This window comes from Acromyrmex echinatior, chromosome 16, assembly GCF_024713525.1.
Source record: "Acromyrmex echinatior isolate Ae372 chromosome 16, ASM2471352v2, whole genome shotgun sequence".
NCBI classification, from domain to species: domain Eukaryota; kingdom Metazoa; phylum Arthropoda; class Insecta; order Hymenoptera; family Formicidae; genus Acromyrmex; species Acromyrmex echinatior.
Window position 1 is genome coordinate 2,708,988 of NC_141867.1, and position 17,666 is coordinate 2,726,653.

At 35.2% G+C, this 17,666-nt stretch overlaps 1 protein-coding gene and 1 pseudogene across 8 annotated transcripts in view; one reads left to right on the forward strand and one right to left on the reverse strand.

Moving 5' to 3' along the window:
* The window catches only part of kcc (solute carrier family 12 member kcc), a 97,799-nt gene that overhangs the window by 49,961 nt on the left and 30,172 nt on the right, over positions 1 to 17,666 (forward strand). Inside the window, exon 1 of one of the 8 annotated variants that reach the window (XM_011071001.2) lies at positions 10,593 to 12,350. The exons of the other annotated variants lie outside the window; for them this stretch is intronic. Coding sequence (XP_011069303.1) covers positions 12,278 to 12,350 — 73 coding nt within the window. The 5' untranslated portion in view covers positions 10,593 to 12,277. Of the gene's footprint in view, positions 1 to 10,592; positions 12,351 to 17,666 lie in introns of those variants that run through there. 8 annotated transcript variants of the gene reach the window in all.
* On the reverse strand, positions 6,387 to 11,726 carry LOC147907048 (uncharacterized; annotated as a pseudogene).

A 17,666-nucleotide genomic window follows, 5' to 3' on the forward strand; every position in this document is an offset into this window, starting at 1 on the left:
TTAAATTTAACATAATGTGAATATACTAGAGTATAAAATAAACATTATATACAAATTAATCAAAAGATGTAACATTTTGGAAACAAATTGTGTAATGTAACATTTTGCAAACACACAATTTGGAATCAAATTGTGTAATGTAACATTTTGCAAACACACAGTTTGGAATCAAATTGTGAAATCATATTTCTTCAGTAAAATTAACATTTATGATATGTCACATTAACACATTTATTTTTATTTATTTATCTTAGAATATATTTTAGAATATTATTTTTAACAGTTGCAAAATTTATGTTAAATTTAACACATTTGTGTCAAATTTAACACGTGTTCGAAATGGTCCGCTCAATTTTTTGTGTTAATTTTACACAAGGTGAATATGTTCGAAAATAACACAATTATATAAAAAAATTAATAAGGAAAAGATAATACTGACACAATTTATAAGCAAATCGTGAAAGCATATTTTTTTCAGTAAAATGAACATTTATGATATGACAAATTAATATATTTTATCTTAGAATTTACGTTTTAAAATACATTATTTTTATGTTATTTTATTTACTCATAAATTATGTTATCTTAATACTAAGAAATGTTAAACGTCAATTTAACACTAAATGTTCCAGATATTCAAATAACACACATTATGTTAATTCAGAACTATTAAGTGTCATTTTCTTAAAGAATATTTATCTCTTACAAATTATTACATTTTACAATTTTTAAATTTACTAACAAAACTGTTTAACAGATTATTTCAATTAAAATAATTTTTTATAGAGGAAACTTTTTCAGTTTTGCAAAAATCTTAAAATGTATTTTAATCATCTAATTCTTTTCAACATTTAATCTTCGACAACCGATATTAAAAGAGAGATTTAATCAACTCAGAAATCTCATGTCTCAGAGATTGGATGAACAAGCCGTTGTAACGCTCGAGAAGTGTCTCTTAATCAGCCAAATCCGGAATGGAATTTCCTTCAACCACTAATCGCTGATCTTCGAAATAATTAAAGGATGCTTCTCTATCTCTTCGAGTTGAACATCGTCTTACTTGGAACAATCTATAAAGCGAGATTTATCTCGATGATAAGCAGATACTTCTTAATCATTTAAAAGCCGCATTTAATTTTTTCTTTCAATGTTAATCTCCGACTATTTCTCAACGTTGTTAATTCCCAAGTTTCCAAAGAGATTTATCCTGTTATTATATTGTGTATCTTTGTACGTAAGTGGCTTGAACGTTGCATATTAATGATGGCTTGAACATTGTATATTAACGATGCAGATCGAGAACTAAGCCGTCAGTGTCAATGTTGTTTACCGCTGGGATGCTATGTGCACGCATACACACGTGCATCTCATAGGATTTACACAGACACACGTATCTGACATGCTGTGCATACCTTTGACCCAGATAAGGGGAAGTCGATGCGATTCTTATCCTAGGTCCATAGCCACAGGGCACCTCCTACGGTGTTGAACTTAATGGAGCTTGAATACGCAAAGATGAGAGAGACGATCTCCCGGAATTTTCGCCAATTTTGCCGATCTATCCAAAAGTTGTCGTTAATTCTTACTTGATGTCATATAGCAAAGAAACGTCGTATAAGAGGAAGAGAGAGGATATCAAACTTTGTATTTTATTAAAATCCTAGGGAAAATGTGACGTCGAAGCTGTACCGTGACTTTACACGCCGCACGGATTTATTAAAGCATTACGCTTCGAAGCCATATCGAAAGCTATCGAAATTTAAAAAGATTTATTGCACAAACATTCTACCGACTACTGCATGAAATAAATAAATAAACAAAAATATCTGAAAAATATTTTTTCATATAACAAATACTTATTGGTTTCTTTTTTCATTACCAGTTTTGTTATAAATTTTGATATAAAAGAACTCGTTGAAAAATATCGAAGTGCAATATTAAAACCAAATATAATGAAGAATTGTAAAGAATTATTTGCAAATATTTTACGTTGACTTGAAGGAATTATTATTAATATAAAAAATATTCTCTCGAATAACTTCCGATAGTTCAACAAAAACTTTTTTTTTATGTCTCTATTGAAATGCTCTGTATAAATGCTAAAATAAATATAACCTGTATTGAGTAATATCGAAATGTGCTGTATTTTAAAGCTAACATCAGATATTTACATTTTAAGAGTATTATCGAAGATAAAATGTTCCAGACGAAAGTTTCGCGGTCTTGAGTACACGCAATAAAGGAATCGAGAAGGATCTTTTATCTCGATAAACTTTTGTTACAGAATTCTTGATTTTCCACGTTTCCGTGCGGCTAAACGCTTAAATAAATAGGGCTTACATAGAAAGCCTTTCGAAATGAGAGTTAACTCTTCTCCCTCGACATGCGGTTCGTGCACCACCGCGACGAGCGGGGTAGGAGAAAGAGAGACGTGAAGAGGGCGAAGAGGTGAACACCGAGCGCCGAGTTCATCCCCGAGTCGGAGAGGAAGGGCGATATGCGCGCGAGGCGGAAAGTAGGGCAGTGGGTGAGCGCGCGCAGCGCGCATCTCTCACGCTTGCGTAACGTAACGTTACCCCGGCTTTACGTCATCGTTCACCCGGGGATGACGTCACTCCCAGGCCGTCGACGGTCCCCGCTGCCCGGCATCTTTCGCCGCCGGTGCTTTCAGCCATAAACTCGCCGCACCACAGCCGGCTCTCCGCACCCTTCTACCTGCCCACACCTAATGACGTACGATACCAAGAGGATGAGACGACCCTTCCCGTTGAAGAAAATCAAGCGGACTTATAGCTTTGTTATGGATCGAGAGACTTGTTCGCAACACGCGTGTAAAGAATACATCTAAAAAAGACAGATTGGAATCGAGGAAATACGGAATATTCTCGAGAATTAATCACACCTCTTCTCGTTTACTTCTCATTTAAAGTCCATTTGACAATAACTCGCAGACGATATTTCCTTAACGAGGATTTCTCCGGCCGCGGTCTACTCCGGCAATGTTGAACTTTAAATATCTTTGTAACTAACTCTCTGATTCTGAGAAATTAAAGTTCCACGGAAAAGTTTATTTAAGATTGTAGGAAAGATATCGTTATGGCTATTGTAGGAAAGATTTTTTAATCTCTGATGTTTGCTTCACTTCAAATTGTCGATCGTTTTAAGAAAAATAATTAAGTAATAAAAGTGATAAAAGGAACAAAAATACTAAGAACGAAATCGAAAAATCCATTAAGTGGGAAAATTGAAGCAGAAAAATAAACAATGCTAAATTAATAAGTATTTGAATACAAATTATTCGCGTCCAATTTTCTTTGTAAATTTTTGTTGGTCTGTGAACTTATTTGCACTAATTGGTCCCGCGAAGAAATTTCTCTTCATTTGCTTCTTTATTTATTTATTCAAATAAAATTGTGCCTGGAATTATTTTCCATTAATATGCTAACGAGATTTCTTGACGCATTAACGTATATCGGCGCTGTTATTCGCCTCTCATCAGCACACTCGATAAAAATCGAACAGCTGGCGCTACAATTCGAGTAGACTTGTTCTTAACGCGTCCAAAGTTTCTGCCCTACATTCTCCTCGTTATTCCGAATACTCCTCAGCATCGCGGCCTCATACACAAGTATCGTGAAGAGTGGCACACAGTAACGCCTCTCACAGTTAAATTATAGCCATCTCTTTTGTAGAGAACAGCCGTAATATCCATCTTTCTCTTTCTGCCAATTATTTTTCGCAAGCAGCTCGAAAATAGAATTTTAAACCACTCTCTCATTTAGTTTCTTACTTATTATATATGCCTTTTTGCTGCAACGATATAATTTAGAATTTGTCCTTGTTAATTGCTTGTAAAAAAACAGAAAAAAATAAAGAAAAATGTATTTTGTTAAAGTTTTACTAAAAGTATAATAGATACTTTTATTTCTCTACAAATAATGTTGTTACAAAATTGTAGTTCAAAATTAATATTTTAATAATTCAAAACTTTCAAATTTACTTTCTGGAACATATTTTTTAAGTTGTATATTATAGCAAATAAGCGATATACATTACTTCTCTTTAGTTTTAATATAAACTTACTCAGAACATTTATTATTATAAGAGGATCTCACTTAGTCCTGTGAAAATAACTTCGTGCTTTTCCTTGTTCTGGAAAGAAAATGTTCTAAGACCAAAATTGGACAGTAATTACTCAATTTATTATTTTTTTTTAAGAATTCAGTAATTTACTCTCTCTCTCTCTCTCTCTCTCTCTCTCTCTCTCTCTCTCTCTAATGATATTCTAAATTATTCTTTTCAATGCGAGACGGAATTACCGAGTGATTATTATTAATGACTTTGTTACAAATTGAACATTTTGTACGACAGTTTCAAACGTCGTAAATTATTAGTCGCTCAAAGATAATGACGGAATGCAATTTGAACATCAATTTAAGTGGAGTAAACTTTGAATAACCGTTTGTAGTTTAGTTCACTGGCGAATTAATTTCTAGGAGAAATTTCACTTAGCGGAATTACTCAAGAATTGCTGCATGCACACAAATTTCCTCCATCGATTTGCCTCTCTTTTTCTCTCTCCTTCTCTTCCTTCTCTCTCTCTCTCTCTCTCTCTCTCTCTCTCTCTCTCTCTCTCTCTCTGTGTGTGTGTGTGTGTGTGTGTAGGTGTGTGTGTGTGTGTGTAGGTGTGTGTGTGTGTCTCCAGGAATCTCCTAGGAATGCAAATTACCCATTGAAAATTAACAGGATGTGGGCTTGAGATTAAATAAACTCTGATCTGGTGTGTGTGTGTGTGTGTGTGTACAATATGTTCGTGAAATATACTTAGCATTGTACATGTATATTGCGATGTATACGTAGTATAATTTACATAATTTACGTTATCATTCTGCCCAATACTGCAAATTATCCAAATTGATTTGAATTTAACACGATAAAATTGACATTGACATTTTTATTAAATTATGTTGCAAACATATGTAATACGCGTACGCGGCATATGTAATTAAAATATCATACATCACGATTATTCAATTTTTCGTAATTTAGTGGTAAATCACTGTGTTATGCGATGTTTCATGTTATATGCTAGTAATTTACATTGTTACACACATTACACTAATGAAATAATAACGGAATCGGCAATTACAACATCGCGTGCTCGCTACTCGAGTGAACTTTAAATTTTCCCTCGGCGCGGTCAGATTGTCCATAATCGAATTAGTTCGCTCCACGTGTCTGCAAACTCCTGTCGAAAATTACGAAGGTCCGTTGTAACTCAGTCAACGTTTCCCGATATAGGTGCACCGCATGTTGTATCGATCGCAACGACCATCGCTATTCCGCAAAATTGTGGCTATTTACAATAGGGATTCCAATATCATTTTGGTCTCGTGCCTTTTATCATTTAATATTATATAATATTCTGAATTGTCACAATTACTAATAAATGATCTCGACGCGATGCATTGCAAGATTTAAATCTAACAAGGGAACTTCGCCAAGTATTAAATTCTGATTTTAATAGAACTTTGTATACATATGTTATAGATTATTAAAAATTAGAAAAATCTAGGAAATATTAGTTGGTACTGAAAAACTGAGAAGAAATCATTCCCTAGTATTTTTTTAGTTTTTGTATCTCCAAAACAATTTAAATTAAGAAAAAAATATTTTATACAAAAGTTTTATAATAACATTTATCCACGTCATATAATATTTTTAAAAAATAATTATTTTCAAATTTCAAATTTTTTAAATTATTTTTTAAAAATATTATGGACATGAACAAATAGAGATAATCCTCAAAATAATCTTATTATAAAACTTTATATAAAATATTTTTGTATAAAATATTTTTTAATATCTTGAGTAGTTATTGAGATATAACGAAAAGAACTAAAAATTGTTTTAATTATAAGGAATGATTTCTGATACTTTCTAAATTTATGTATTTACGTTACCTATATGCAGAGATCCGGTTCAAAAGGTTTTTTTCAGTTTGATTTCGATTAAATAAGTTTGGTTACAGTTTTTAATAAAATGTCAAATAAGTATAACGGTTTCAATTTTGGTTTCTTAACCAGTGAAGAAAACTGGAACTGTAAAAGTTACGGTTTTTTCAGTTATTTATAGTTACTCGTGAGCCTCACGAAGTTGGGAAGAAGTTAAAAATGGCTTTTTTTATTCAACTATGTATATGTATAGTGGAGAGAGAAATAAAAATTAAAAAGTTTATTATTTAGTACAATGTTTTATATGTATACTACGTGTGTACATTCAAGTCAACAGTTGCAATGATAATGTAAGCGAGTAAACGAGAAAGAGAAGGAGAGAAAGAAAGAGAGGAGGGAGGAAGAGAGAGGAAGAAGGAGAAAGAAGAAGAGAGAGGGAGAGGGGGGGGGAGAGAGAGAGAGAAAGAAAGAAAGAAAGAAAGAGAGCGTGCTCATCAGTTCAATCAATTTCTCACGTACCTTTACATTACTAGCTTAGAGTTCAGAATTTATCTTTCTTCTTTCAATATGTAGAGAGAAAAGGATAAACTTTAAACGCGACAATGCAATTAGTTTATCTATAAAGAATGGATCTGTATAGATCTGAAGAAAGAACCGAAAGAAATGGTAAAAATATAATTTCATTGATTATAATTTCAGTATTATAAACTTTAAAATTTGATTTTGGTTTCTATTTATCTAAAAAATAATATTATAGAACAATTTTTGGTTTCGATTCCAGTTCAGTCCGGACTCCTGTACATACATACATACATACATACATATACGAAGTTTCTTTAAAATTAAAATTTGACACATTTGCAAGATTTCTTCATAAGTAAGAAATGAAAAATTATAATAAATACATCTTTCTTTTTATTTTTTTATAATTTTATGACTTGGGACAATTTTTTTAAGAAAAAATTCCGTACAGATAAAAATGTCTAGTTGTATGTGAAATGTAAGAAAACTTCAACATTTTTTTACAAATATATAGAAACTATAAGCAAATATAAGTTTACTAAAAATTTACTTGCAGATAAAAGATAGAAACCAGAGTTCTACTCGAGTTATTAAGTCACTACTTCTTGTGTACAGAAGTGGGAAGCCGAAACTTTTATTTGAATTGCTTGGTACAATATGCAACTTGATGGCTCGAATCTTTATGCGACTTCAAGGCGATTCGCTATCTTTACGATAATTCCACGAGAAGTTTCGGTGAACAAAACTTTGCCATCGGATTTATCATCTTGCTCCAGTGAATGTTTCCTTATCATGTAGTGACTTTGTTGGAAGAGACGCGCAAAAATCGGTAATAACATTTTAACGATTGCATTTCGTAGCGAAACGTACGTATAGGTTTTACGCAAGCATAAAATGAGCTCTCTCTCTTTTAATTTCTTTATCTCTCTCGTATTTCTTTCGAAAACATGCTATTTATCATTGTATGTATACGAACCGACACATAACACCGCTTTAATTAAACCTGCAGACATGAAATTTCACAACTGGGTTGCACGCTCGCAAATTTACTCGAATGTATTCGCCGTGCAAATTTTAATGTGGAGCTTCGACGTTGTTGTGCATGGGTTAAATTCGTCGATTTACGAAATGTTAAATTACTGTTGCATTATGAATTCGACAATGATGTTCTTGAGTCTGCCTGCATTATGTTGAATCGTCATGTTGGTTTTCCTTTGTATTAATAATATGTAAGATGTCCCAGATTTCTTTTATGCCGGTATATTAGAGATTGAGATTGAATTTGACCCAGTCAAAGCAAAGTTACTAAACTTGATATTGGTTTTTTAAGTTTCTTTATTTTGATTAATTTCAATCTCAATCTCTAGTAATCTCAAGAATTATTTAATATTAAATAATATTACAATAATATTACAGAACATACTGTGGCAATAGAAAATGCATTGGAAAAAGAAATTGGGTATATCAAAAAGGCGTTTAAAAGGGTTAACACAGAAAAAGTTACAAATTCAAGCTTTAAATAAAGATAAATTTATAATAACTCAATAATAATAAACAAAACTGAATAACAGAAGAACAAGCTACACTTTAAATTTCGAAACTTAAGTGGATGTATTTTTCTGTTATAGTTTTAAATATCTCAAATTTCTCGATAATTTCTAGACTATAATTTCTCGCATTAGCCTCCGTCTAAGTGGAACGAACACACGAGAGTCAGACTGTAATCGAATCCGCACGAATGGATTAATTCTTCACCGTCCTTCATTGTTTTGCAAAAAAAGTTACGTCAGTTCGTTGGCATCGATGAACAATTTTCGATGCAAGTCAAATTTGCCTGAGCCTCCGGGGAATTATTTCTGAACTCTCGTATTCGATTCCCGGATTCTCGCATCTCATCCTTTGGCTTGCTGGTTAGGAACGGCGAGAGAGAGAGAGAGAGAGAGAGAGAGAGAGAGAGAGAGAGAGAGAGAGAGAAGAAAAAGGGAGCTTTTAAAATTCATACTTCGATGGTCATGGATAAGACTAGAGAAAGACGATGCCATATCACATTGAAATTATGAACGGTTAGCTCTTCTTTATTATACTGGTACAATAAAATTATATTATAATAAAATTGTCGCTATATTATTTGATAGTAATAATGTACTATCCTCCAGGATATTTTAATTTCAGGGAATTAATTTTTATTGTCCTCCGTACTCTTGTATACGTCATTACGTGAGACAACGTTGTTTATTCAACATTAAAATGCAGCGAGAATAATGAATTTTGCATTCTAGAAAATATATGTACATTTATGTGTATGTAATTTCTTTATTTAAAGGAAATAAATCTTTCCCTGAAGCGAAAATATTTGAAAAATATATTATTGAAGAAAATTAAATAAACTAAATATTAAATACACAGTGTTAAATTTGTGTCAAATTTAACATATTTCACGTATCCCGTATAAATTTTCGTTCCTTTACAAATTTTTGTGTAAATTGATATGAGATGAATATGTTAGTAAAAAATATTATGCAAAAAATTAACACAAAAAATGTAACACTGACACAATTTATAATTTATGATTTTTAACTTTGGAATAACAATTTAACGCAAAATATTTAAAACAATCATATTATGTTAAATTAAAACTCGGATATATTAAAAATTTAACACAAAAACAAGGACTGATTTTAACACATACAAAATATTTTTTACTGTGTACTTGAATTAAATTTTATACATTTTGCTCGTAGTGAAAATATTTGTACTTAGAAGATATGGGACCCGAGATTACTTTAAATGCGTGAACTTTGGCATACCATCACGTTCTCAATGATATCTGCAATCGTCGTAAGTTCGCAAACAACGCTTTGCATAAACGGAACGATTTCGAACGGTTGTGAGATATTACTGGGCCTCTTTTCTTTTTTTAGCATCGCAAAGCTCCGCTTAAAGCTGGTGTTTCGATTTAAAGTCGAGCTTTAAACCTCGGTTTGTGTGCACATCCCGTAGGTGTGAACATAAATAACCGACGCTGTGAGCGTTTTTCTTTCTCGCGTGCACGTATATTTATGGGATAAAGAAAGAAGGAGAGAAGAGAGACATGCCTTGCATTCGTTGAATAATATTCGAAAAAAATCACGCGATCGAGCGTCAATGTCTTTATTCGTACAAAAATGATTTATTGTATCGGATATGCAACACGGGCACGGGTAATTCCGCCCTTTTAGTGCCGGTAATTCGTCTGTGTCGTGCATTCTCATTCCGTTCTCATCTCGCGCGAGAGACAAATGAATTTGTCGCGCGGCGGTTTGCGAATTTATGGGAGTGCTGAAAACACAGTGGAAATTAAATTTAAATTGAAGTTTAAGGATAAATTGCAAGCGTTATTTTTTTTCCTCAGTCTTGTTTTCTCCGTTTCATATGAAAGAACCAGGTCGCCGATGAAAACTGTTTTCACTCGGTCACACTGTCTACAGGCATATCTTTCTTTCGCGAAACCGTGACCCCCTTTCTCGTCTCGCACGCATTCAAATTCGATCGGTGTCGCAAGGATCCAAAAAACTTGGTGCCCTCCGGAAGGGCATCCTCAACGAAGAGCATGTATGGTCCGGCGAGATAACATAGTCGGGAGGAAAAGGACGGCCGATAAAAGCAGCCACCTATTTAATAGAAAAGAGGGAAAGAGAAGAAAAGCGGGGTAACAGATGAGAGAGGAGGCTGCTTGCGGAGCAGCGGCGACGAGAGGAGAATGGGGCTGAAGGGAGGGTAGCGTGGACCGAAGAGAGACCGAGAAGGCATCCGCAGGATGGTCAGGGAGGCAGAAGGAGAGCACGCGGGGGTGAGCGAGGGGGACATCCCCGGGACGCGCAAGCGCCGTGCAAGGGTGGAAAAGCGGGTGAGAGCTGCTCACTACGCCCGGGACACCTCGCGGTCCTCCGCGAGGGGAGGGCGCATGCCAAGAGATGAAGCGAGACGGGAAACGCATCGCAGCCACGAGAAGACAGGAGGAGAGAGAGGAAGATCATCGAGAGGAGAGGGCATAAAAGCGTGCGCGCGCGACGAAGGGGCGCGAGGGGGAGGGGGGGAGAAGGAGAGAGGAACCCCTGGAAAAGCCGGGGAGAATGCTTTGTCGGCCGTCACCGACCCCCTCGCAGTAGCGCGCGCGCGGCAGTCGACGTTTTCTGCGAGGGAAAACCGTTGTCGTGCGAGAGTCAGCATCGGGCGATCGTTGCACGCTCGGCACGTTGAGGCGATCAGCGTGCGAGAGGAAAAAGAGCGGGGCGAGAAAAGGAGAGAGAAAGAGAGAAGAAAGGGGGAGGAATGAGGTTGGAAACGCGCGACGAGTGAAGGAGGATCGGAGGGAGATTGGTCCAGGAAGAGAGACGCGCAAGGGTGGTGACCCGTGACTCCGCAACGCGCCGGAGAAGGAAGCAGCCAGTACGTCCGACACATCGCAGGTTGTACCACTGCGCTCAGCTCAGTAGCGACTGTCCGCGCTCTAGTCAGACGCGGCGCAGTAGCTACGCTCCGCGCTAGTCAGACGCGCGCTGCGCTTCCCGCTTTTCCCTGTGTGTCCCCGTCTCGCCGTCTGGTCTCTTCCCTGGTGCCGTCCTGACCGCAGGATCGCGTCGCGGTGTCGACTATCCTATGTATAACGACTCAATCACAGCGTTTCTCGTAACTTTTTAAGCGACCTGATATCGAGTCTCGAAGAAAAATCCAAAGACGTGACACAATATCGCGTACGTATTCTGTGCGTTACGTGTATTTTATTGTGCTCCGCGGTTACAGTCGCGCGATCGTCGATCGGCAAAGTGTTTCCCGGTCGGTGGGAAACCACGACCAACCGACCGACTGATCGATCGAACGTACGTACGCCAGCGCGCGTGAATCCAGCCGAACCCAGTGATCTCGTGACCTTGTGACACCGCCTGCGAGAGAAGAGGGGGGAGGGAGGAAGAGATGCACCCGCTCTGAGAGACTGAGAACGCCCGCCTCGCGGTCGCACGCCGATCTCACCACCCGTGTGTCGCGCGGCGCACGTCGGCTCCTCCCAGATCGCGAGAGGGTTGACGAGAGGGATCGAGGCGGAAAGTAAGTCGCGCGGAGTTTGGCGAACCGTCTTGCGAGAGGAGCGCCCCTGGCCGCGCTTCATGACTTTCCGCGTTTTCTTCATTCGAAAGTGTTTCCGCGGGGATTTCGGAAACCGAGATCGATATTGAGATTGCTGCCGATCTACCCGCGATCCGAGATCTCCATGTCGAATCGCTACTGTTGAGACAACTACAATAATTAATAAAATCTGTACAATTGCGAAATATTCGAAAATATAGACCTCCCCAAATCGTCTAGATCCCTTGCCACGATCACCCATTGATGATCTTGCGATTCTGCAATTCAAATGAATCATCATTTTTGGTGAATTAAGAGAATAGATCAACAAATTGTTTCGTTCGCCTCTCCCCCATCAAGAAATTTTTATCTCGCCTACCGGGATTCACAAAGAAAGATCATCGATCGAGATTCTGCAGAGATCAACGTCCTAGCATCCGATCTTATAAGTAAATCAAAGTAAAAAAGTGCAGTTTCACCTAAAGTAGCTTGTATCGAGATATAAACAAAAAAAAAGTCGACGAGGAAAAAACATCCTGCGAGAAGAGGATCCTGCGACGATCGAGATAAAGATCTTGCAGCTCGCGCGGGTATCGGAAAAACGTGCACGGCACTGAGCTTTGGGTGGCAGTTGGAAGAGGGGGTCTCGTGTTTCCCACCTTCAGTCGGTAGAAAATCGAAGACGTGTCGAAACTACCATGAGCGAGGGCACGCCGAAGTCGCAGATCAAGATCGTCGTGCCCGATGGTTCGCCAGCACGTCCGCAAGCTGGTACGCATCATCGCATGTCCCCCTCCTCCTCAATCACCCCCCCTTGATTCCACTTCGATTCGCTTGCGCGCAAAATATGTCCAAAATTGCTTATTTTTTTATAATCATAAAAGTTTAAAGTAGAGTAAAAATATCTGGAAAAATATCTCGATGATATGAGTTAGGATGAGTATTGTCTCTGCAAAAAGTGACTGGAATTTATACTTTCTATAGAAAAATTATTATTTTATACATATGAAACATTTCAATAATATGAATATTTATATTTAACAATACAATACAATTTTACAATTTAAATTGTTCTTTATATTTTATCTTTATTTTTTTAAAAACGTGCACGTGTAAAATAATTTTTAATAAGTGCACAGGTTTTCAAATCGTTGACAAAAACTTTTTGTATTATTTCTAAATACGATATAGAAAAATCTGTAATTTTTTTATTTTGTTAAAAAATACGTATAATACATCCTTAAGCAATTATCGCATGCTTGGTAAAAATAGAAGTTTACTATATTTATAGAAGATAGAAATTAAAATATAACAATAATAGCAGATAAAAATTCGCGGTTTCTAGTACTACATTCGTATATATATATATAGATAGTCAGATTTTTTAATTGAAACTGGAGAGAAAATTAAATTTTTTCATCAGAGATAACGGAGTTGAAATCTACATCAACTGACTGTATGTTTCTGTTTGAAAAGAAATGTTTGACGCGCTCAAAACACTGGTAAGAGTGTAAATTATTTTTTCTCTCACAAACTTCATCTTTCGAGTGTTTAATGGCATTACATTAATGGCTGTTACTTAACATCGGATACGCTTGAGAAATATGAACGTTAGGTGTGTGTGTGTGTGTGTGTGTGTGTGTGTTCTTCATAATGTGTCCACAATTATGAAGAATAATCGCGACTTAAAGAGGTACTTTCTCTTTTTGTTGCTCGAGCGAGAAGTAGTGAGAAGCGCCACTCTGTCTTATTTTGTCTCGTCGTTAATTGACTCAAGGTCACTCTTTTTTAGCCCGATACTAATTCAATTAAGCACAAGGCCGCGAGGTGAATCGATAGTGCACACGAGAGACAGAGAGAAGGCGTATATATATGTTCACGGAGTATCCCCGTGTGTTTTTAATGCCGAAAGCTTTCTATAGATCCGATTGTCTGACGTCTAGTAAAGTGAAGCTTTATACTTTCATTCCCTTTATCTACTACCGCGTGTCAATCCGCGCACGAAACTAATCAGATTTACTATCTTATGTATAACAAAGTTAAACGAGGTACTTTCTGTTTTATAGGTAATCTCTACTCATAATTCACTACTATATAAGATAAAAGTGGAACTAATAATTATGTTAAAACGCCAAATATATGAAACATGTATTATCATATTTTAGAAATAAAATTTCTGAAAAGTAATATCATTAAATAAAATTAGCATTATAAGATTTAATTATACAGACATGTATTTATTTAAAAATCTGTATTTAAATTTATTATTGTAAATATAAATTAAAAGTGAAACTAATTATATTAATAATAATTATATTAAAACGCCAAATATATATATATATATGTATATATAAAACATGCATTAATGCATTAAAATTGATATCTAAATATTTCCAAAAAAATATTAACTGAAGATGATAAATCCTACTATCTATCAAATATTTAAGACACCCTTAATTGTTTGAAAATATCTGTGAATTAGGAAAATTTGGAACGAAATATTAAATTCATAATCTGCCAAGTGAAAAGGTAGATTTTATCCTAAAGTCTTTCTCTATTCCAACTTTCTCACTGAAAATTTTACACATTAATAAATTATTTTCCTTGCGAACTGATTTTTTGTGCTTTAAAATATTAAAATACAATCAAAACTTTACATTCCATTTGAATTCAGCATCTACATTCGCAAATTGCTCTTATGTTTTAGTATGGAATGGAAAATATATTATAATTTAAATTGAGTGATTAAAATAATGGTCCCAAATTGTAAATTATATTATATTAAATTACTTATTTTTTAATTGTTTTTCACTCAAATATATTAATTTACTCTCTTTCTCAAACTCCCTTTTTCATTGTGTAAATATAATTATAAATATGAAATATATTTAATTTTGCGATTTCGTCGTGTAGAATTGGCAGTCACTTCTTATAGTATATTGCGAACTGCTTTTGTATTTTGATGTAGGGAAAAAAATACTTTGTCATCTAGTTACACGATTAAATAAGTTGCACGATTAAGACAATATCCCAAGTCGTAAATTAACGTTAATCTTGATAAATTAGCGAGTAAACAATTTTAAGCTCGCATAAAGATTTGCGTTACTTTTCTCCGAACAGAGTTTCGTAAATTTCAGAAATTTTGTCATAGGAACCGATCGCTCGTATGCGACTGTTATAGAGTCGCAGAGTTAAATAAAGAACGGTTGAATGTTAAACACAGTTGTAAAAAGTGCCCTTATTAGCAAAGGGTGGATTCTCTTTCAGCAAAGCGGAAGTTGCGGAAACGACGACAGTCCAACAAGCAACTTTGCGTCGGGCCGGAGGAACACGCTGCATACACGCATGGCATATGTATGTACATGTGCATGCAAATGCACCAAGTGAGAGAAGCATCGTCCTTTGATCAGTAGAACGTGAAGCAATGCTCCGAATGCTCGGCAGTGATGGCGATCAAAGGTCAGAGTTCGTTTCGCGAACGACATCTGAGCGGCGCGAAGCTCTTTCGACTTAATTTCAATTTTGAAATTCGTTTTGATCAACGATTTGCCGAAAGTATACGTTGAACTGTTGTTATTAGTTTTCTTCATTATGGTTATTAAGTCTAAAACGAAACTCATTCAAGATTCTATTTATAAAAATTGATTCGTTTTTCGTGTCACATAAAACCTTGAAAGACGATTTATAAAAATCGCGGAAGATGAAAGCGGCTATATTACGTTTCGTGAAGCTGTTTTAAGTCAATATTGATTAAGAGTCTTGCAAGAAAAAGCTTCTAAAATTAAAATGTATTTTATATTTATGACATTATTATATTTTTACACAAATGTGTACACGAATCGAGAAAGAGAGTGAAATAATGTTGAACAAAAAATAATTAAAAAACAAGTTTAATATGATTTATTCTTTTACATATTTATATTTAATTTATACTATAATATAATTTAAAGTAATAATAAAATTTATAAATTTATGATATAATATAATAATTTAATTTTAACGAATTAGATTAACAGTGAAAAATACACTGAAAAATGTACTAAATATTAATAAATCATTTATTTAAATAATACTAATTATGTATTTCCTAAATAAAAAATATATATATATGCACATGTGACACAAGAAACATTAATTTGATTTAAATATCATTTTTTCATTGATTAAATATTTATTTACTCTAAGTAAATAAATATTTATTTACTGTAAGTGTTTTTAATTGGCACTGATTAAATATTTATTCTATTACTAGTTCATTTTTTTTCTCAGTATACGGATATTATAAATTCCTAAATGTGGAAATACTTGATAGTTGTGAATTTTTTTGTTGTTTTGTATGCATGAAAAGATGTAGCCATTTTCTTAAAACATAGCTGTGACTGTGAATAATTCGAAAGAGTTTTTCGATTGTATATCAATTTCATATATTTCTACTTCCGCATCGATTTGTACTTGACCGAAAGTTACATACGTTTCTGCGGCAAAACAATGAGATTAAATAAAAACGGAAACCGCAAACCGCGCAATGTTGAAATGCACACAATAGAATACGAGGCCATCAAAAACGAGTCTGTTTACATCTCGTCATCAAAGACACGAGGAGCGAGGACTTCCAATTTCTATCTTCGATTCTCTGCCCGTCACGTATTTTACTGTGACGTATTGAGAATCGAGTGACATTGGAAACTTTTCTGTCGAGAGGTTACAAATTGTTGCTCCGGATAAAATCGAAATAGTACGGAGATGTTTTAGCGGTACATTTCCGAGAATTTTAGAATTTCATGTTGTCTCATGATAAGATAAATAAGAGCATTTTGATACACGAGACTTCAATTTATCACAATTGATATTTGCCATAACAGTCGCAAAAATTGAATCGCATAAACGTTGATTTTAAGAACAATGTTTAAACAAAAACTTTGTTATTTTATAATATACTTGTATATTTATTTCTATTCTATCAGTTCTATATCAAAGTTGCATTTTAAATTAATATCACAAATTTTTAAAATAATAAATTTAAAATATCCAAATTTATTCTGTGAAAAGTTTTGTTTTTGGAATTGCGTCATTGTTGTAACAAATGACATTTACAATTTTATACTCTGTAAAAATGTACTGCAGCACATATTCCAAGTGATCGATGCCATCGACATACGATTGATATTCTAAAAAGATGCATTCACTCTATCCGTTCGCGATTAAGCAAATCAGACACTATCTAGTACGGATTGACGTAAACCATTTTGCGGGGCATCTCCTCATGATTTACGTATTCGTCTAACCATTGACACGCCTATATGTATGTAGTCATGATTGATCTGCCGACCGATGAAATTTATGCGTCAACTACCTCTACTTACAACTTGTTCCATAAACACGCGTCGTTTACATACGGATTACATAATATGATCATCGGAGCGTTTTTAACATCGCATCGTTGAGCGAAAAATGTCTCGCGTTTCATTCGTGACCGAATTAAAAAGGAGAATCATCGCAGTTACGCATCATTGAATTCTGCAGTGAACGCTTTATCTCTTTTGCTCGCGAACTGCGAAGAGAAATTTTTAGACATTTCTGTAAGTCATTTATGTAGATCAATTATCTTTCTCTCTTGCTCTTCATTTACATATAAATGCTTTAGAAACGACTAATTGAAGTAATAAAATAATGTAAAATAATTAAATTGAATCTGTTGAGGGACAAGATGATTGAATTAAAATCCCTTCAACCGAAGCTGCTGTTTGAAAGAGAGAGAAAGAGATAAATTCCATTTCCAAATGAATCTGGAGTGAGACTTTTCTCTGAAAGTGTGATTGATCTAATTGATTCCACGAGTCCAAGTTTCGCGAAAATTAAAGTAACCGCGGTTTACGAGCGTTCCTTGCCAAGATGAGTGACCACCCATGTATGCATGTCCAGCGGCTACCAGAGGGGGTCTTGTTGACACACAGTTACTCGATTGACGCTCGTTGCAGCGTCAGATCGGATGCTGCGGCGTCAACCTCAGTGCGGCCATGCATCGGGAAATTAACGTCGACATAGCGTCGGCGCGCTCAAGCGGGCGGTTGTGCTTCCGTGCGAAAT